Source organism: Cricetulus griseus, chromosome 3, assembly GCF_003668045.3.
Source record: "Cricetulus griseus strain 17A/GY chromosome 3, alternate assembly CriGri-PICRH-1.0, whole genome shotgun sequence".
Lineage (NCBI taxonomy): Eukaryota > Metazoa > Chordata > Mammalia > Rodentia > Cricetidae > Cricetulus > Cricetulus griseus.
In genome coordinates, this window is record NC_048596.1 from 36,904,268 (window position 1) to 36,925,918 (window position 21,651).

At 40.8% G+C, this 21,651-nt stretch overlaps 1 protein-coding gene across 1 annotated transcript in view; it reads left to right on the plus strand.

Moving 5' to 3' along the window:
• Positions 1-21,651, plus strand: part of LOC100750926 (phosphatidylinositol 4-phosphate 5-kinase type-1 beta) — a 149,235-nt gene that overhangs the window by 70,835 nt on the left and 56,749 nt on the right. Inside the window, exons 6-8 of the mRNA XM_035441570.1 lie at positions 16,564-16,775; positions 19,721-19,804; positions 19,932-19,980. Coding sequence (XP_035297461.1) covers positions 16,564-16,775; positions 19,721-19,804; positions 19,932-19,980 — 345 coding nt within the window. The remainder of the gene's footprint in view (positions 1-16,563; positions 16,776-19,720; positions 19,805-19,931; positions 19,981-21,651) is intronic.

The window sequence follows — 21,651 nt, forward strand, 5'->3', positions numbered from 1 at the left end:
TGGGGCACAGTTGCTTTCTACATACTACAGGACAGTGTCAAATTCCTGGTCCTCCCGCCTCAGCCTGGAATTCTGATGTTATAGTCATGGATCACCAGACCTGTCTTGCTGTCAAAGATAACCTGAAAAAGAAAGGACAAATGAATTCTTTTTCCACGCAGATCTTTACAAGCACTATAATGCCACATGATACTGAATTTGCTCGACTGTTTTAAATTACATTGGGGTTTTGCTATCTAACATATTAGTTACTCTCATGCTATAAAATGTAAGAATAAATCAAATTTGGAGTCATGGGACAAATAAATGAATAGAACTAACTCTAAATGAAAGACAGTTTGAGCTGGGAGGAATTCCTGGAGTCTGTGGGAAACAATGGCACAGTGTCTGACACTCTCTAGCCTGAGCTAAGGAGAGATAGAAACACCTAGCCAAACCAAGCACCTAGTGAGAACAACAGACAAAAACAGAATGTGTTTGCAAGGACTGTAAATGTTTCCACCTGTAAAGTTTTTTTTTCCCTTTTTTTGTTTTTTATTTAAATTTTTTAATTACTACTCATATTAACATATCCATCCCCCCCCCATTCCCTTGCCCTCCCACCCTCCATGTTCCCACACCCCCCAACCCAGCCCCCAACTCCTCCCCAGGGATAGTGAGACCCTCCACCAGGGACCTTCAAAGTCTGTCATATCATTTGGAGGAGGGCCTAGGCCCTCCTTGCTGTATCTGGGCTGTATAGGGAATAGGCTCCCAAAGTCCATTTGTGCTCTAGGGATAAACACTGGCTCCACTGTTAGAGGTCCCATAGACCGTCTTGGCCTCCTAATTGACACCCACATTCAGAGGGCTTGGTTTGGTCCAATGCTATTTCCCCAGCTTTGTGACTAGGGTCTCTGTACTCTCACCAGGTCAGGTCAACTATTTCTGCGGGTTTCTGCAGCACCATCTTGGCTTCTTTGCTCATCTCTCCTCCCTCTCCACAACTGGATTCCAGGAGGATGGTTCAGTGCTTAGCTATGGGTGCCTGTTTCTGCTTCAAACAGCTACTGGATGGAAGCTCTAGGAATGGTAACCAAGGTAGACATCAATCTCATTATAGGGGAAGGACATCTCCACCACTGCTTGGATTCTTAGTTGGAATCATCCCTATGGCTCCCCTAACATTTCCCCTGTGCCAGACCTCTCTCCATACCTGTACTGTCTCCCTCTATCAAGGCATCTCCTTTCTTGCCCTCCTCCATTCCTCTCCTGTCTCAGTCCTCTTGTTCTCCTCCCCCCTCTCCTTCTTTTATGGAAGTCACTTACAACAGTTGGGGACAGTCATATACAAATCACATACACCCTTCACCCCATGTCCCCAGTGGTAGCATTTTATATGACTTCAACATAATATTACTGCCAGGAAATAGACTTGAATAGACTTTAAGACTTCTTAACTTTTCCAGTTTTTGTGTGTGCTTATGTGTGCTGGAGGTGGCTTGTGTGCAGTTATGTACTAAGTAGATTTACATATCCACCCCACCAGGGTCAAGTACAGAACAGCTCCTTCTCAAGGGTCCCCCGAGCTGCCCTTTCCTAGATTCAGCCACCTCCCTCCTTTATAGTCCGTCCCTAATCTCAAGCAACTATGAATGTTTTTCATGCCTATAATTTGGCATTTCAAGAATATTGGCTGGGTGGTGGTGGCACACACCTTTAATCCCAGCACTTGGAAGGCAGAGGCAGGCAGATCTCTGTGAGTCCAGCCTGGTCTACAAGAGCTAGTTCCAGGACAGACTCCAAAGCCACAGAGAAACCCTGTCTCCAAAAAATAGAAGAAGAAGAAGAAGAAGAAGAAGAAGAAGAAGAAGAAGAAGAAGAAGAAGAAGAAGAAGAAGAAGAAGAAGAAGAAGAAGAAGAAGATTGTATCCAGGACAGCCTGCTCAGAGACATCTGACGCCAGGGATCTGCTCACCGGATCCGAACTCGGCAGCAGGACTCAACACACCCAGACACTGCCAAGGCCCCGGTAACAGTGCCACCTCCATCCACTAGAAGAGAGCAGACATCAGAGTATTGGAACTGTTTGCATCTACCAGAAGGGAACCTTGGTCCCACACCCACCAGGAGAGGAAGAGATTCCTGCTACACCCACCAGAAAAAAGGATGGGAAGAGGACAATGTAAAAGCAGATTCAACAACAGAAAACCCAATATGACATCACCAGAGACTAGGAACCATACACCAGCAAGACCTGCACATCACAATGCAGATGAAGCAGAAGAGAATGGCCTTAAAAACATCTTCATAAAAATGATAGAAGGCCTCAAAGAGGACATGAGAAAATCCCTTAAAGAAATGGAAGAAAAAACAAACCAAAGAATACAAGATATCAACAAATCTCTCAAGGAAACAGTGCAAGACCTAAAAACTGAAATAGAGACAATAAAGAAAGCACAATCTGAGTGAATGCTGGAAATAGAAAAGCTGGGTAAATGATCAGGAACTACAGACATAAGCATAACCAACAGAATACTAGAGATGGAAGAGAGAATCTCAGGTGTTGAAGACACACTAGCGGAATAGATTCATCAACCAAAGAAAATCTTAAGTCCAACAAATCCCTATCACAAAATATCCAGGAAATATGGGATACCTTGAAAAGACCAAACCTAAGAATAATAGGTATAGAAGAAGGTGAAGAAATCCAGCTCATAGCCACAGAAAATATATTCAACAAAATCATAGAAGAAAACTTTCCCAGCCTAAAGAAAGACATGCCAATGAAAATACAAGAAGCCTACAGAACACCAAATAGACTGAACCAAAAAGAAAAGGTCTCCTCGCCACATAATAATCAAAACAACAAACATACAGAATAAAGAGAAAATATTAAGAGAAGCAAAGGAAAAAGGTCAAGTAACTTATAAAGGCAAACCTATCAGAATTACACCTGACTTTTCCATGGAAACTCTGAAAGCCAGAAGGTCCTGGATAGATATTCTACCCACACTAAGAGACCATGGATGCCAGCCCAGACTACTATACCCAGCAAAGTTTTCAATCAATATAGATGGAGAAAACAAGATATTCCATGACAAAACCAGATTCAAAGACTACATATCCACCAATCCAGCCCTACAGAAAGTTCTGGAAGGAAAACTGCAACCCAAGGAAGTTAACCACAACCAGAAAAATATAGGCAATAGATAACCCCACCTTACCAACAGCCAAAAGGAAAAGGGGATAGAATCCCACACATAATTTCTCCACCATCACCAAATCAAAAACAAACAAGGATGAACAATCAATGGTCATTAATATCCATCAACATTAATGGTCTTAACTCACCTATAAAAAGACACAGATTAGCAGAATGGATAAGAAGATAGAATCCTTCCTTCTGCTGCATACAAGAAACACACCTCAACTTCAAAGACAGACGGACAGTACCTAAAAATTAAAGGTTGGGGAAAGATTTTCCAATCAAATGGACCCAAGAAACAAGCAGGGGTAGCAATCCTAATATCCAACAAATTGGACTTTAAAATAAAATCAATCAAAAGAGATGGAGGAGGTCACTTCTTATTCATCACAGGAGAAATCCATCAGGATGAAGTCTCAATTCTGAACATTTATGCCCCAGATACAAAGGCATCCACATTTGTAAAAGAAACATTACTAAAACTCAAATCACACATAAAACCACACACACTTATAGTGGGAGACTTCAACACCCCACTCTCACCACTTGATAGGAACACCAGACAGAAACTTAACAAAGAAACAAAGGAACTAATAGCAGTTATGACACAATTGGACTTAACAGATATGTATAGAACATTCCATCCAAATACAAAACAATTTACCTTCATCTCAGTGCCACATTGAACCTTCTCTAAAATCGACCACATACTTGGAAACATAGCAAACCTCAACAGGTACAAAAAAAAATTGAAATAACCCCACTGTATCTTGTCAGACCACCATGCTTTAAAGTTAAAATTCAACAACAACACAAATTACAGAAAACCTACAAACTCATGGAAATTAAGTAACACCCAATTGCACAATTCCTGGGTCAAGGAAGAAACAAAAAAAGAAATTAAAGATTTCCTAGAATTCAATGATAATGTGGACACAACATATCCAAACCTATGGGACACTTTGAAAGCAGTGCTAAGAGGAAAGTTCATAGTGCTAAGTGCCCACATGAAGAAACAGGAGAATAATCACACTAGAGAATTAACAGCACAACTGAAAGCTTTAGAAAACAAAGAAGCCAATACACCCCAGAGGAGCAGATGCCAGGAAATAATCAAATTGAGAGCTGAAATCAATAAAATGGAAACTAGAAAAACAATACAAAGAATATAACGAAGAGTTGGTTCTTCGAGAAAATCAACAAGATAGACAAACCTTTATCCAACCTTACCAAACAGCAGAGAGTGAACATGCAAATTAATAAAATCGGGAATGAAAAGGGGGACATAACAACAGACACAAAGGAAATCCAGAGAATCATCAGGTCATACTTTGAAAACCTATATTCCTCAAAGTTCGAAAATCTAAAGGAAATGGACAATTTTCTGAACAGATTTCACTTACCAAAATTAAATGAAGAACAGATAAGCAACTTAAATAGACCTATAACCCCTAATGAAATAGAAACAGTCATCAGAAGTCTTCCAACCAAAAAAAGCCCAGGGCCAGATGGCTTCGTGCAGAATTCTACCAGAAATTCAAGGAACAGGTAATACCAATTCTCCTCAAAGTATTCCACACAATAGAAGCAGAAGGGTCATTGCCAAACTCTTTTTATCAGGCTTCAATAACCTTGATACCCAAGCCACACAAAGACACAACTAAGAAAGAGAACTACAGACCAACATACCTCATGAACATTGACACAAAAAATTCTCAATAAAATACTGGCAAATTGAAGCCAAGAACACATCAGAGAAATCATCTACCATGATCAAGTAGGCTTCATCCCAGGGATGCAAGGATGGTTCAACATATGAAAATCCATCAGTGTAATCCACCATATAAATGGACTGAGGACAAAATCACATGATCATCTCACTAGATGCTGAAAAAGCATTTGACAAAATCCAACACCCCTTCATGATAAAGGTCTTGGAGAAATCAGGGATCAGGGATAACAGGAACATACCTCAACATAATAAAAGCAATATACAACAAGCCGACAGCCAACATCCAATTAAATGGAGAGAACCTCAATGCAATTCCTCTAAAATCAGGGACAAGACAAGGCTGTCCACTCTCCATACCTCTTCAATATTGTCCTTGAAGTTCTAGCTAGAGCAATAAGACAACAAAAGGAGATCAAGGGAATACAAATCGGAAAGGAAGAACTCAAACTCTCACTATTTGCAGATGATATGATAGTTTACGTAAGTGACCCGAAAAACTCTACCAGGGAACTCCTACAGCTGATAAACATCTTCAGCAAAGTGGCAGGATACAAGATTAACTCAAAAAAATCTGTAGCCCTACTATATACTGATGACACATTGGTGGAGAAAGAAATCAGAGAAACATCACCCTTTACAATTGCCACAAACAACATAAAATACCTTGGGGTAACACTAACCAAAAAAGTGAAAGACCTGTACCATAAGAATTTTGAGTCTCTATAGAAATTAAAGAAGATACCAGAAAATGGAAAGATCTCCCATGCTCTTGGATAGGTAGGATCAACATAGAAAACATGGCAATCTTGCCAAAAGCAATCTACAGATTCAATGCAATCCTCATCAAAATCCCAACACAATTCTTCACAGACCTTGAAAGAATAATTCTCAACTTTATGTGGAGAAACAAAAGACCCAGGATAGCCAAAACAACCCTGTACAATAAAGGAACTTCTGGAGGCATCACCATGCCTGACTTCAAGCTCTATTACAGAGCTATAGTCCTGAAAACAGCTTGGTATTGGCACAAAAATAGACAGGTAGACCAATGGAATAGAGTTGAAAACCCTGATATTAACCCACACATATATGAACACCTGATTTTTGACAAACAATCCAAATATATATGCTGGAACAAAGAGAACACCTTCAACAAATGGTGCTGGCATAACTGGATGTGGACATGTAGAAGACTACAGATAGACCCAAGCCTATCACCATGCACAAAACTTAAATCAAAATGGATCAAAGACCACAACATAAACCCAGCCACACTGAACCTATTAGAAGACAAAGTGGGAAATACCCTTCAATTAATTGGTACAGGAGACTGCTTCCTGAACATTACACCAGTAGCACAGACACTGAGATCAACAATTGATAAATGGGACCTCCTGAAACTGAGAAGCTTCTATAAGGCAAAGGACACAGTCAGCAAGACAAAACAGTAGCCCACAGACTGGGAAAAGATATTCACCAACCCCACATCTGACAGAGGTTTGATCTCCAAAATATACAAAGAAATCAAGAAGCTATTCTCCAAAACACCGAACAATCCAATTTAAAAGTGAGGTACAGAACTAAATAGACAATTCTCAATAGAAAAATCTAAAATGGCTGAAAGACATATAAGAAAGTGTTCAACATCCTTAGCCATCAGGGAAATGAAAATCAAAACAACTCTGAGATACCATCTTACTCCTGTTAGAATGGCTAAAATCAAAAACACCAATGACAGTTTATGCTGGAGAGGATGTGGAGAAAGGGGAACACTCCTCCACTGCTGGTGGGAGTGCCAACTTGTACAGCCACTTTGGAAATCAGTATGGCAACTCCTCAAGTTAATGGGAATCAGTCTACCACAAGATCCAGCAATTCCACTCTTAGGCATATACCCAAAAGAAGCACATTCATACAACAAGGACATATGTTCAATGATGTTCATAGCAGCACTATTTGTAATAGCCAGAAACTGGAAGCAGCCTAGATGCCCCCCAGCCGAAGAATGGATAGAGAAAATGTGGTACATTTACACAATGGAGTACTACTCAGTGGGAAAAAAAAAAGGCATTTTGAAATTTGCAGGAAAATGGATGGAACTAGAAGAAACCATTCTGAGGGGGGTTACCCAGTCACAAAAAGACAAACATGATATGTACTCACTCATATGCAGATTTTAGACATAGAATAAAGGATTACCAGCCTACAATCCACACTGCCAGAGAAGCTAGTAAACAAGGAGGACCCTGAGAGAGACATACATACATGGTCCCCTGGAGAAGGGGAAAGTTGCTCATGATCCCCTGAGCAAATTGAGAGCATGGTAAGAGGGGGGAGGAAGCTAGGAGAATGAGAAGGGGAGAAGAGGAGGGATGCAGAGGACATGAGGGAGCAGAAAGGTTAAGTTAGGTGAAGAATAGAAGAAAACAAGAATGGAGATACCATAATAGAGGGAGACATTTTAGGTTTACAGAGAAATCAGGCACTAGGGAAATGTCTAGAGATCTACAAAAATGGCAGCAGCTAACAATCTAAGCAACAGAGGAGAGGCTACCTTAAATGCCTCCCCTGATAATGAGATTGATGACTGTCTTATATGCCATCCTATAGCCTTCATCCAGTAGCTGGTGGAAGTAGAAGCCGACACCCACAATTTATCACTGAACTGACCTGGAATCCAGATGCAGAGAAGGACGAGTGAAGAGCAAAGGGGTCCAGACCAGGCTGGTGAAACCCACAGAAACAACTGACCTGAACATGGGGGAACTCTTGCTCCCAAGACTGATAGCTGGGATACCAGCATGGGACTGATCCAGACCCCAGGAACATGGATTTCATTGAGAAAACCTCGGAAATCTACAGGACCTCCTGTAGTAGTTCAGTACTTATCCCTAGCATAGGTGTGGACTTTGGGAGCCCATTTCACATAGAGGCTAAGACACACAGGGGTGTTCCCAGGCCCTATCCCAAAGGATATGATAGACTCTGATGATGCCCTATGGAAGGCCTCACCATCCGGGGGAGGAGAAAGGAAATGTGATAGGTAGGGTTTTAATGGAGGGGGGGGGGTGGTAGGGGAGGATGGGAGGGAGAAGGGAACTGGGATTGACATGTAAAACAATCTTGTTTCTAATACAAATTTTAAAAATCTGAAAAAAAAAAAGAATATTGTATCCAGAGCTGAGTGTGGTGATGCACACCTGTAGTCCCAGTACTGGGGAGGTAGAGGCAGGAGCTCAAGGCCAGCCTGGGCTAAAAAAACTGAAAAAAAAAAAAAAAAAAAAAAAAAAACTGTAAAAAAAATGCTATATACAGTATGAAGCTTGTGGGTTGGGTTTTTTCACTCATTATAGTGCCCTTGAGATCATTCGCATTAGATCCTATATCAACAGTTTGCTCTGCTGAGTGGTATTTTGTGATATGAATATACTAGTTTAATATTAACCTGCTAAAGGAGGGGTTACTTTTGTTTGGTTGGTTGGTTTGGTTTTGTTTTTTGGGTTTTTTTCAAGACAGGGTTTCTCTATGAGATAGGGTTTCTCTGGTTGTCCTGGAACTCACTCTGTAGATCGTAGAGATCCATCTGCCTCTGCCTCCTGAATGCTGGGATTAAGGCGAGTGTCACCACCACCACCCAGCTAAGAGATTAGTTTTTGAATGGTTCAAGAAAGCTACTGTGAAAATCTTTACCCTGATTTTTACCTGGTGCAAGTTTTCCTTCCTCTGGGATGAGTGCTTGAGTGTTATTACCATGTTGTATGACAATTTATAAAAAGCTGGTGCCCCCCTTTCCCACCTTGCTGCCTATTCCCCCTTCCCAAAAGTCAGTGTGAATGATCTGTGTTCTCCTTATCCCCACCAGTGTTTACTAATGGCACTTCCTTGTTTAGTTTTGGTCATTCTATCAGTGTGTACTGAAGTCTCTTGTTGAAACATCACCTGAGTTTGTACTCCAGGAAAGCAAAGGCTGAGACCAGGAGAGAAGCAGCTGAAGAGTGTTAGAAAGAGAGCTGAAAGGGGAAATGAAAAAAATACCAGTAGCTGATAATAGGCCTGTGGGTGATAATACAGTGAAGCTTAAGGCTCTGGGATTTCAGGTGTGTGTTTCTCATAATAAGCATTTCCATGAGCCTAAATTCTCATTAGTGCTTCACCCAAAACCATTCTGTAGTCATCATTGCACAGACATTCTGTAGTCTACATTGCCCAGGGATTATTGCTCTGATTTTAATGTCTGCACTAGACTCTAACTGTAAGAAACCAAGTGGCTTTGGTTCCCCATCCACAGCCTGCTGGACAGCTCATTCAGTGTCACCTTCTGAGGGCTAAGGAGAGCAAAAGTTTTCAATATAGTGGGCCTTACCTATGCCAGGTGACAAAAGCAGATTCTAGTAATAGCCAACTCATGACTCATGTCCTGAAAGGGAACCAAAGTCAGTTGTGTCGTTTTTACACGTTTGTTGGATGTTGTATTGTATTGCTCATTTGACTGGTGTGTGCAAATGGCTAGTAAGCTGCAGCTGTGTGGATGTCTCATTCTCCTCAGTCTCATTCTCCTGAGTTAGATGATGACTAATTCTCCCATTTAAGACTGTCTACATGTTACAATTGTTCATGAACCTTGCAAGAGGCTGATGTTTGTCCCAGTTTTTGCCAGTTGCTGCAGGTTAGCTGCAGTGTGTGTGACTGTTGGTAAAGAGTCTCCTGCTGATAGTAACAGAAGGGACAGATGGTCAATGTGGGATGGTGACAGGGTAACTGTAAAAAAAAAATGTATTATTCTATGTTGCTCATTCCCAACTTACTACCGAGCAAAAGATACTTCAGTGTAAGCCAGACACATAATTCTCAGTATTTTGCAAAATCAGTTATCCCAATTTTGGAAGAAAAAAGATTCTATCTTCAATATAACCTATAGATACCAAAGTATTTTAAACCACTTAAAATCCATAGTATCTACTATGATTTCTTCAAATATATGTACAATACATGATAATGGACAATAAAGACATATTTCCCAGGTTCAGCTCACCCATAGACTGCCTCAGTTAACACTGATTGTGGACTTGCTTTGAATTAGGCAGTACTCGCTCTTAGTGGCAGATTTTCTCTGTCCTTACATCAACACTAAGAAACAAACAGCACAGGCTCTTTCTTGGCAGATGGAAACTGCATAGGATTACGCTTCCTGGGTCTGCTGAACTCACAGGGCCTCATTCCCAGGTCCCTCTGAGCCCAAACCCATGCTCCTCCATCATCTCCCTTAACCTGTAGGCATGATGGAGAAAGACATTGAAATTAAAACCTTATATCATAACCTAACTAGTTATGAAAGAATAGAAGGCCACTATGCCAGGTCCTCAGGCTCTGATGATGAGGTGCTAGGGTAGGTTCTGGAGGAATCTTGGAAAGGCTTTGCCAAAGTAGACAGTTTGGAACAAGACAATTGGATTTTCACAGCCTACGTCCACGAGGGAGAAGGGGAGTAATCGGATAGTGGTAAGTGATGGATCACAAGGAAGATAAGTAGTCCAAACAGCTCATTCTTAAAGCTCAATGAGAAACATAATGAAGGCTGTTGACACTTGCCAACTCTTGCAACATGTGTGATTAGGAAATCCTACAAACATTAAAATAAGACCTCTTTCTGAGCTGTGAGATTGTTACAGGGAACAGCTGGGGACTAGATCCATGACAGTGACTCCTGGGTGAGCAGCCGTTGAAAATTCTCATTAGTTACAGAAACTGCCGAGTTATGACAGCACTAATTTTTATAACCCTCCCTTTCATTCAAATGGAAACAAAAATATCTACAGAAAGAGTAGAAAAGGGAAACTGAGGGTTGGGGACCCTGCCAAGCCTGAGAAGTAACTTCCTTGTCTTAAAGTCCTAGACCGGAAATGTGTCCTGATTTCTGTAGTTGTTGCCATTGTCGTCTTCATAGTATTTGTCACTACTTGTGATTTTAAATAGCATGTCACAGAGAAATTCCAGTGAGACTGAGGTGGGTTCAAGGCCAACCTGGACCATGTAGACTCTGTTCAAAACAACCATATATATGATGATATATATGTGTTGCTGTACACATAGAAATACATGTATGCAAGTAAAACCTATCTTGGATGATAGTTGATTGTTTCTAAAGTACAGAATATAATTCTGTTACTTCAAGTTTTTAAGTGAAAAGAATAACAGAAAGTCGCCTTTGTGCTGGTCAGTACTGCATAGTCCAGAGTTCTGGATGACCATGGTGCCAGCCTATAACTAAGCTAAGGATTTAATATTTAATCCATTCTGATTTTCTAGCTAAAATTATATGTCTGTATTTTCTCTTTATTACATTAGCAAAGAACACTCTGAGCTTTATTGAGGAAATTTAATTAAATGAAAAGGACAGCATTCCGCTCTAACTGGACTTGCACGTACACACAATCTAGTGCTATACTCTGAGGGGCTGACTTTGCAAGCAATAACAGGTCACTGAATTCATTTTTCCTCAACTCAGTTCATTTCAGGGACAGCTATTTGCATAAAATCTCCAGGATACCATTTTTAATTGACTTATTGGATTACTACAAATATTTTGTAGCAGTTAGTAACCCTTTATTTAGTGACTATATACAGACCAGTTAGGGAAACTACCCAGGGGCCTTGATGAATCTCCCGATCAGCTCCACATTTTGGTGTTTGTTGTTTGGTCTTTGGACAAAGAATGACCAGTTGAGAGGAGCAGAGTGTACAAGCCAGGCTTCTGCTTGGCCCACTGTGGTTTCTGTCCCCTGTTTCTGATCTGTGTTTTCATAGTTCCCATCAGCTGCTGCGGCAGAGGCAAACTATCTAACCAAATATCAAAATGCATTTCTTCTAAGCATCTGGAAGAGGAACCTGGAACTTTATTTTTTGAAAAATTCTAACATACATAAAAATGGGCAGAATGCTACAATTAATATACATATGTATGTATGTACATATATGTATAAGTACACATACATATTTGTGTATATTTATACATGTATGTATATATGTCCCATGTCCATTTTCAACTCAAAGCCTATCTTGCACTCTTTTTTCGTTCTTTCTTTCTTTCTTTCTTTCGTTCTATACAATTTGAAGCACATCCAGCCATCATATCCTTTTATTGATATGTGTTTTAGTATGATTCTCCTAATATTAAGGACCCCTTTTTAAATTAAAGAAAACAAGGTCATGAATTTGAGAAAGTACAAGGGAGAGAGACATGGAAGGGATTTGGTGAAGGGAAGGGAAGAGAAGGGGGCATGGTATAATTACATTTTAATTTCAAAACATAAAATACCCAATACATTATATCATACATTTAAATTCATATTAAATTTTAAATGTTATATTAAAATAATTCTAACCATCAAATAGGCAGTATCCAAATTTCTAATTATTTCTGAATCCTTTTTAATTTTATGTATTACACAATTCAGCCTCCATCTTAGAGCCAGTCCCAAATGTTCTTGAGTAATTAAAGGGTCCATTCTTAACTGAGCCTATGACAGGCTTCCCAAAGAGCAATGTAATAGGCTCTCCAGCCTACAACCCAGCCTCATTTACAGCAAAACAACCTCCCTTTTATTGGCCCTTTAGTTGTGTGCACACTAAACAGTAAATGGCAGTGTTTACAAATAGCATCTTAGTTTTCCCTTTGAACAGAGTACAAAATGCCCATAATGTAAGTAGCTTTGAAAACACAGGGAGCTTTTATGTTTGTTTTTCTGACAACACAGCATACAATCACAGTAAATGTTTTCAGGGCTGGAATTTTTTTTTTTTTTTGAGTGCTGGTATTTAAAGCCCAGAAGGGTAGTATTAGACATGCTTTGTTGCTGATTTTTTTTTTATTTATATGTAGACATGGACCAATATGACCAATGTTCATTCCTTCCACCACAGGAAGCACAGAGTAGAACAAGCCTTTGGTGAGCCTGGCATCTTCTTTTATGATATGAAAACTATAGGTATAACCTGGGCTCGAGCTTTGTAGCACAGAGGGACACATAATGTGTTTGGGACTTGAGAGAGAACACTTGTTCCCAACAGTTTGTACTATAGTAATATAGTTTTCATGGAATTACCATATGAGTTAGGATGTAAAACTCCCCTCTAAGTTAAAAAACTGAGAAGTCTGTAGAAGAAGCAGTATGAACAAAAACATGAGGACTTACACCTTCTGGGAACCCTTGGGAGCAACTTAGGAATTTAAGTAGCCGGCTGGTGTCAAACAAGGAGACATAGACTGCATCCCTGAGAGCAAAGGCCTTTGATGTGAAATTGAGGGTGGCCTTGCCAGCAAGCAGCGGCAGGTCAGGAGGCTTTGAGTAGGGATGTGACATGACCTAGCCTGGCAAGGGGGTCACTGAACCGATCCGAAAGGGAAGTTGGAATGGAATGATTAGAGAAGGGGAATGTTTTGATAACACCAGCTGCAGGACTGGGCAGCTAATGAAAGGAAAGGGGTCCTTGGAGTCTAAAATTTACATTGCAGTGATTTCAAATAAAAGAGGGAAGCCAGGGGAAAGAATTGGTTTGGGACAAAACAAGAGTTTAGAGTTACAGTGTGGACTGTTTAGAAGCTTCAAAATCCCCAGAGGCCACTGGGAGTATACAGGCTATAGTTTAGGAATGAGAACAAGCCAAAGGTAACAATTCAGGAACTTCCTATAGGAAGGTGGTAGCTAAACCTGACCTCTGAGTTGCACACACATAATCTAGTGCTGTTCTCTGAGGGGCTGACATAGCCAGGTCATCTTTGTCATGTGTCCCACTGCTCTGCTGCTCCAACCCCTTTCAAGTATCATGGTCTGTTACCAAGACTGTTGATGCACTCCCCAGTGTGTGTTCTGGTTATATTCCTGACTTTAAATGGTTCTGGAGCGAGAAGGAAGCATCGCCCTTTAAAGCCTTGCCACATCTGACCTGATTCGAGTTTCCTGTAGCTCTGACAATGAGTCCTGTGTCCTTTCTCTTGGTGAGGGGGTAAAGCATGTCTCAGCTAGATGGAAAGGCACCTGTGTTTTTATGATAGCTTGTGTTTCTAATAGTAACTGTACAGATACAGAACCCACCAGCCACAGTGACATGAGACAGACTTTCCGGAAACAAGTATGCACCTGTGTGATGAACTCGAGTGGGGTTGTAGGCATTGCTCACTCTTAAAGCCTGTGAGTGTTATGTGTCTGGCAGATAAGTCAGTTCCTTTAATGAAGTGGCAGGGAGAATATGAATACAAATGTTTGGTCTATAATTAATGCAAATCCCAAAAAAAAACATGATTAAAAGCCCACAGCTTTTAAAGAAATCAGGACTGCCCCCCCCAAAACCATACCCATGAGCAGGCTGGAATGCATCTGTATTTTGTTGGATTTTTAATGAATTTTTTTGTTTTCAGAATTGGAACTCCATAGATGTTTGCTTCTAGTGACTGGTATGTGTGTTTTCTCAAACTAGTACAAGGAATGGCTTGCAATGAAATTATCGTAATGAATCTAGATAGCAATTAATTGAGTGGTTACTTTAGATGAGGAATTTTCCTAAGCTCTTCATCAGGATTACCATATTTAATTTTCACAAGCACCATATGTAATAGGCAATATTGTTCGAACAATTTTATGGATAAGGATACCCACCTAGGGTCACAGGGCTTATGCTCTTAAACCCCAACTCTTTATCCACCAATGTCTCTAAGAAAGGAAGCCCTAGTTTTGATAAATATGAGCAGAAAATTCTTCTTCTCATGGCAATGATGAAGTGGTTCTTGGGCTATCCCAAGACATCATTTCTATATGGGAGAGAAGTAGGGCTGAGGCTCTTCCTCCTTGTTTCTGTGTGAAGGACAGATAGCTGCCATTTCTCTTCTGTATTTCTCTTCAGAGGCTGAGCCAATGGCACCGTGACACAAAGCAGTCTTGTTTTCCATGGTGTCCATTGCTTTTGTGGAAGGGCAAGACTGAAGTGACATGCCTCTGTGGAGAACTGACTGATGGTGCTGCTGCTTGAGCCCTAGGCCAGTGATCAGCATCAGCACCCATCTCTCCAACCTCTCCTCCCATGCTGACGTCACTCCTACTTCAGTTAGTTGCAGGGAGCTGGTTTTGCATGACTATCAGATCATGCACAGATCTCTGGAAATATAATTTCTATGTCCCAGGCCTCTCAAATAATATGATTCTACTCTCAATTATTATGTCTCCACTCTAAAAATATAACTTTAGCATATCAAAAGATGAAGAATATTCATAAGGCTCTGATTCATTCCTAATGCTATTTAAAAATCAGTTGAAGGGCAAATTCTGTGGAATGACTGAAACTTGTTTACAGCCTGTTATATGTTCATCATTAATGGCAAAGATGAGTAGGACCCAGGGACCAGCATATTTCAAAGATTAAAAGACTATGCATGTCCTACTTCATGAAGCCTTTCTCACCTAACCTTCCTGAAGTTGAATCCACAAGTATTCTCCCTCCCATCCAACCCTCTCTCAAATAGCATGAGTATCTGCTCTAAGAACACTTAGGCTCAAGGAAAATGAGAAGCATGAACACTTCTGGGATTTTGATCCTACATTGGCCAATGACCAATTCTGATTAAGAGTGTGAATGACAGAGTCTTCCTCATGGATCTGTCACTGATGTGCTGCCTCTGACTGAACAGGTTTTCAGTTTTGAGCAGCTTTTTGTGGAAAATGGCAGGTAATACAACCGTCTGTGGTCTGGACAACTCACACACACTGGTAGAAAAGAAGAATAGTCACACAAGAAAAGATCTCATTTTCAGGCATAACTCCTCAACAGGCACTTCCTGTCTAAGGCTGGTCCAGGTGTTCCCTGCACTCTAAAAAACGTTCTGAGGGATGATCACCTAGACCTTGTGTCTGGTCCCTTTCCCTTCGAAGCTCTGCTTTCTCTTTTGTCTGGCTGCATTGAACCATTTTTGATTCCTTCGCCTCCCCCCTGTCTACCAAGTGGATAATTAACCATTAAGTCCTGTTATTCATTGAGATCACATATATTAAAAAGACCTGCTATAGGGGGAACAATTGGCAGCATTGAGAGATAGGTTTTGAAAAACAGTCATCACTAAACTCAAGCTCCAGTTGTAGAGAATGGAATCCAGGCAAAAGCTGAATTCCTGCTGGGGTGTTTGCACGCATGAGACTGGATTTCTCGGTTCCTGTGTTGAGTAAGAGTGTGAATGCCAGCGTCCACCTCATGGATCTGTCACTGTTTGGCCTGTGACCAAACAGGTTCCTTTACCTTCTGTCTCTATGGTTTTCATCTGTGTAACAGAGACAGTGGTAATACCAGCTCATAGGCTTGGTGTGATGGTTGAATCCAAGGGAGGTACTTGGCACTTGGTATGTGGAAAGTATTCAATAAATGCTCTAAGTGAATCAGTTGTGGAAGGAAGAGCTGCTTCCTTTAGATTTGCATAAAAATTTCATTTTCCTACCGCCATAGCATTACTTCCTGTTAGTAGCCTAATAATAACTAAGAGGGTTTTGTTTGATGTTTTCCCTCTCAGTGGACAAGCGCAGGTGTGCCGTGTCTGCTGACCCCAAGCTCTAGGATTCACATGCTCTTTGAGTTGACTGACCTTCTGGGTCTTTTCCTTCCTCAGGTGCTGGAAAGCTTCAAGATCATGGACTACAGCCTTTTGCTAGGCATCCACATCTTAGACCATTCCCAAAAAGATAAAGAAGAGGAACCCTTACAAAATATTCCCGATGCAAAGCGGCCTGGGATGCAGAAAGTCCTCTACTCCACAGCCATGGAATCCATCCAGGGTCCAGGCAAGTCTGCAGATGGCATCATTGCAGAGAATCCAGACACGTAAGTGTACCTATCCTGGTTTTGGGTACCCCAGTCACCGGGTATTCGCATGCAATCACCTCCCCCAAAAGATGGCACTCTCGGAATAGATCCCTGGTTGGCAGTCAATGGCTTAAACCATTATTTCTCTTTATCTCTAGACAACTAGATGAGTGGCAATTTCTCAAGTTTCTTTCACCCACATGGTTTCTGGTTTTAGTTCCTTTTTATTTTATTTTATTTTTTTTAACAATGACTGAAAACATTTTCCCTTCATTTACTACTCATTCAAAACATCTACCAGAAGAGAGAAGAATGAACCCTGGGCTTGAATAAATATGAATAGATGCTTATTCATGTTCATTTATTTACTTAAGAAAACACATGGTAGGAATGATACTTCAGAGCTTTTAATCTGCGTAAGGGGATTCTGTTGGTCTTACCTCTGCACCCTGGCAGATGTCTCTCTCCTCAGCCAGATGTGTTGGTAACTGTGGGCTTCATTTGCATATGTAAAGTGCACATTTGACAATAGAAACCATTACAACCACGGAAGGTTGTTGAAATGGTTGACTCATCACTTGTGAACTTGCTGAGCAAGGAGACAGAGGAAATCACTTCCCAAGGCCTTCGTCACCCACCTTCTAGGATTCTCCGGCAATGACTAAGCCAGGTGCACATTTGTCTCTTGTAAAGGAAACTAACACGTGGTCAGCCTCTGTTCAAATACTTGCTTGCAATTCTGTCTAAATAGAAAATAATCCACTGAACAAATTATTCTATGTCCTTATTGTAAAATGCCACAGAGCTATTACTCACATGGGCATTGCTATGAGGAAAGATTCCTCATTAACAAATATAATGCTTAGGTTACAAAACTGCTCAATCCAATAATCTCTTCAGATTAATACACACACACACACACACACACACACACACACACACACACCCTGCAAAAACATCTCAGGAGTTAATTTCATAAATTTCTTCTATGTGCTTTTCTATGTTTTTTGGGGGGGTGATTAATTGGTTAGGTTTTTTTGAGATAGGATCTGTCTATTATGGGCTCTGGCTCTCTTGGAACTCACTCTGTAGATCAGGCTGGCCTCAAACATACAGAGATCCACTTGCCTCTGTCTTCTGAATACTGGGATTAAAGGTGTGCTCTACCACAACAGGCCTCTGCTGGAGTCCAGCTCCAGATGGAGGGAAGGGTCTCAAGATGGGTGTATGCAACAGAGGTGACAGGAGGAATCAGACATGGGACACTTCTTAGTTTCATTTTAGGAGAGAAGGACAGAGAAGCAGCGCATCCCCTGTAGACATATAGGTCCCAGCTGGGGATGTAAGGAGTAGGTGAGGGAGGGAAATGAGCCAGACCATGGTGGTCGGGAAAATCTTGCTACCTGACTGACTAGCAGTAAATGGGGGATACATTCATGTTGTTCCAAAACATAGATCATATCAATTTTGGTTTTGGACATGTGTTTAACATTTTGTCTTGTTCATCTTTTAGTCATCATTAATAAACTATGACAGAACAGAGTTACCATTTCCAATCATTTTCCCTTAAGTTTTGACATCATTGTTTTCTTTCATAACCATCTTTACTCATCAACCCCATAACCCAATTTTTAAGAATCTAGAGGCATATGACTGCTTGTTTTCAGGCTGGTAGCTTTTGTGGGTACAAGGACAGTAGACCAAAACAATCTTCAAGCCATTCTGGGCATACTGCCATGTCCCAAGCAGTGTATTATTAACTCTTAATGGTCAGAGTGCCCAAGATATATCCTCAGGCCAAAGCTGCTGCAGTTATTATTCAAATTCTGGCATAACACAATGTTTACCTTTTATGTATTTACAGAATATTTTTATCATCTTTCTACATCATTCTTTGTTCATCAGTATAAGTCTCTGTGTAGGACAGAGGTAACTTCAGCTTATCTAATTTTGTTGTTATATATGCCACATAGTCATCCGAGTGTAGAGTGAGAAGAAGCTTGGATTCTGAACTGTGGCCAGCTCCTCTAGCCCACCGAATCATGTTGACTTTTTAGAGTCACTTTGTTTTGGATATCTTGTTCCTGTGTAAGTACAGGGGCAGATGTTTCAAGAGTGTCTCATAGCCTCATAAAGAAGCCAGAGGTTTCTTTATGAGTATCACAACCTGCAAGGCATAAGGAAGACCTGGAAGAGGGGTAGTGTGTTCAGGACTTTCCTGGAGAGGCTTAGAAGCAGTACTCCTGGGAGAAGGCACAAATGGTTCATAAGAAATTTTCCATCAACCCAACATTCCTAAATTGTACAAATATTAAAAGTCTCCCAAGTATGCAGCAGGTAAAGATGAAAACCAAAGGTGACACGGGAGCCATCATGTGGCTCAGCTTTGCTGGATTTTGCCTAACAGCTGTGCTGGCCTTATGACTTTTGCCGTTCCCATCAGATATGGCTGTGCCAGGCCTCTGTATTTTTCAACCTCACAGTAAACATATAATTCTTTAGATCAGGAAAAATAATATTACTTTAGAGCAAGCTGACCTTGAACTTTCTATGTAGCCAAGAATGGCTTTGAACTCCTAATTCTCCTGCCTCTACCTCTTGTACCTGCCCCTATGCTTGTGGTTTTATGCAGCACTGGGGATCAAACCCAAGGCTTCGGGCATGCATGACAGGCACTGTTCCATGCTAGTCTTGCCTTTTTAAAAAAGCAATATTTTATACTGCTCTAAAAAATCCTTCTTTGCTCATATTTTTTAAATAGAAGTGGTTTTGTAATTAGATTCTTCCCATCCAACTCCTCAGATTTGACAGCTATGAAGTTATTATCTTTAAACTGATGAAAACTTATGGCAATAAAGGAAGCAGTAGTCTAGAATCCTTAATGTTTCAGGGTATAATTAGTAATGAATTGTAGCTTTCTGTACTCATGTTATAAAATATTTTCCCCTTTGCTCTATCCACAGGATGGGAGGCATTCCAGCTAAAAGCCATAAGGGAGAGAAACTGCTTTTATTCATGGGCATTATTGATATCCTCCAATCATATAGGTAAGAAATTTGGGAAAGTGGTCTTTCATTATTTTAAAAGTAATCAAACCTCTTTTTTTCTGGAAATTCACCAAAGAGAGCCATTTTGCTTTCTCAATGTTATTTTCTCCATCTGTTTACTTTTTAGATTAATGAAGAAGTTAGAACATTCCTGGAAAGCCCTTGTTTATGACGGGGTGAGTGACCTGTGCTTTATTAAACTGTAGACACTTCTAGTCTAGCTGTGGCTGTCACTAGACTCAGGGGAGAGCAAAGGTCTTTGCATGCTCAAGTCTTAGGCTGGAAGAGTGGTTCCAGTCTGAGAACAAGACCACATAAATTTGAATAGCTGTTCAAATAAATGACTTTCATCCCAACAGCCAGGTTCACAGGCCTAGAAAATAAAACTGTGGTTGTTTCTATGTGGGGTGCAAAAGTCCCCTTTGGGAGGTGGATGAGCAAGGTGGAGGAGCTTTTTCAAAGGCCATGAGAAGATTGAAGCCCTTTAAATGAAGTTTCTAGAACATTGGGCTAAAGAGGGTTTTGAGCCCTTACTGTGATTGCGAATAACCCTGGATTTGAACCAGCTTCCTACTTGACTGTCCACATGAGAAAGCAAGTCAGTTTTCTCATGAGTCAGGGTCCAGAGCCTGCCTTCTGTGAGTATGACAGGGGATAGTTCATGTTAGTGTGCAGCACAGTGTCTAACACACGATAATAACATAGGAAGTGAAAATGTTGACATGGAATGTATTTACAAATGCTGCCAACTTTCTTAAACGTTTATTTTATTAGTTTTAATTATGTGTGTATATGCATGCATGTGTGTATGTGTATGTCACCTGAGTGCCCGTGCCATGGAGTTCAGAAGCATCAGATCTCCCAGAGCTGGAGTTATAGCACCTACCTGACACGGATGCTGGGAACCCATCTTGGGTCCTCTGCAAGAGCAGTATGTGCTCTTAATCTCACATGCTGAGTGACAGGAAATCATCAGGTGAAGAAAACATCAACTATGGAGGGCAAACTCCCTCCTTACTTCTCCTCACACACATACACACTCATTGATGTTAGAGTCTAGATTTGATGCCTCCACTCTGGCAGAACCGACCCTCTCATGGTTAATGACTGACGGTGACATGTCCACAGAGTCCATTGGTCAAAGACTTGATTGCTCATTCCCCTTTAAGACATGACTGGACACCTTCTTTTAGAAGAGAATAAATTATGGAATCTGTTCTCCTCCTTTCTGGAAAGGAATATGCATTTTTCAATTCTGTGGCAGATTGTTAATAACCTTCCAGCATGAAAGAAGTACATTTAGTTCACAGGCTGACAGCTGGCTTCCATCAAGATGCACCATTAAATTATAGGCTCACAAGGCTGTTTCTAAGAATCTGCCACAGGCTTAGTCAGATCAGGAGTTCCTCTTATGAAAAAGTCAAGGTAGGTTGATTTTAGGTGTCCCAGCTGAGGAGGACAGGAATCTCATGGTGCCTTGAATGCAGAAAGTAGATGCCGAATATCCCAAGGTCATTCAGTGTTTTCAGCGACACTTATTCCATTACCAAGTCAGGGGCCTAGTCTTGTGTTGACAAAGGGTCTCTTCCTTTGTCTGTCGAAAACATGTCTTCTAATCTTTAGTCATAAGAAAGATCTCTGTACTTGTTATACATCTGTGAAACCATAAGTGATAACCAAGACTTACTTTTGTTTGTTTACAAATGTGTTTCTTATTTAGACAGGTTTTTTATTTTTAGATAAAAGATAACAATTATGGAAGGAAACCTTTAAGGGGAAGGGCTGGATGTCAGTCAGCCATGGATTCCCCTTGCTTCTTACCAGTGTTTCTAAGTCGTACTATCTGT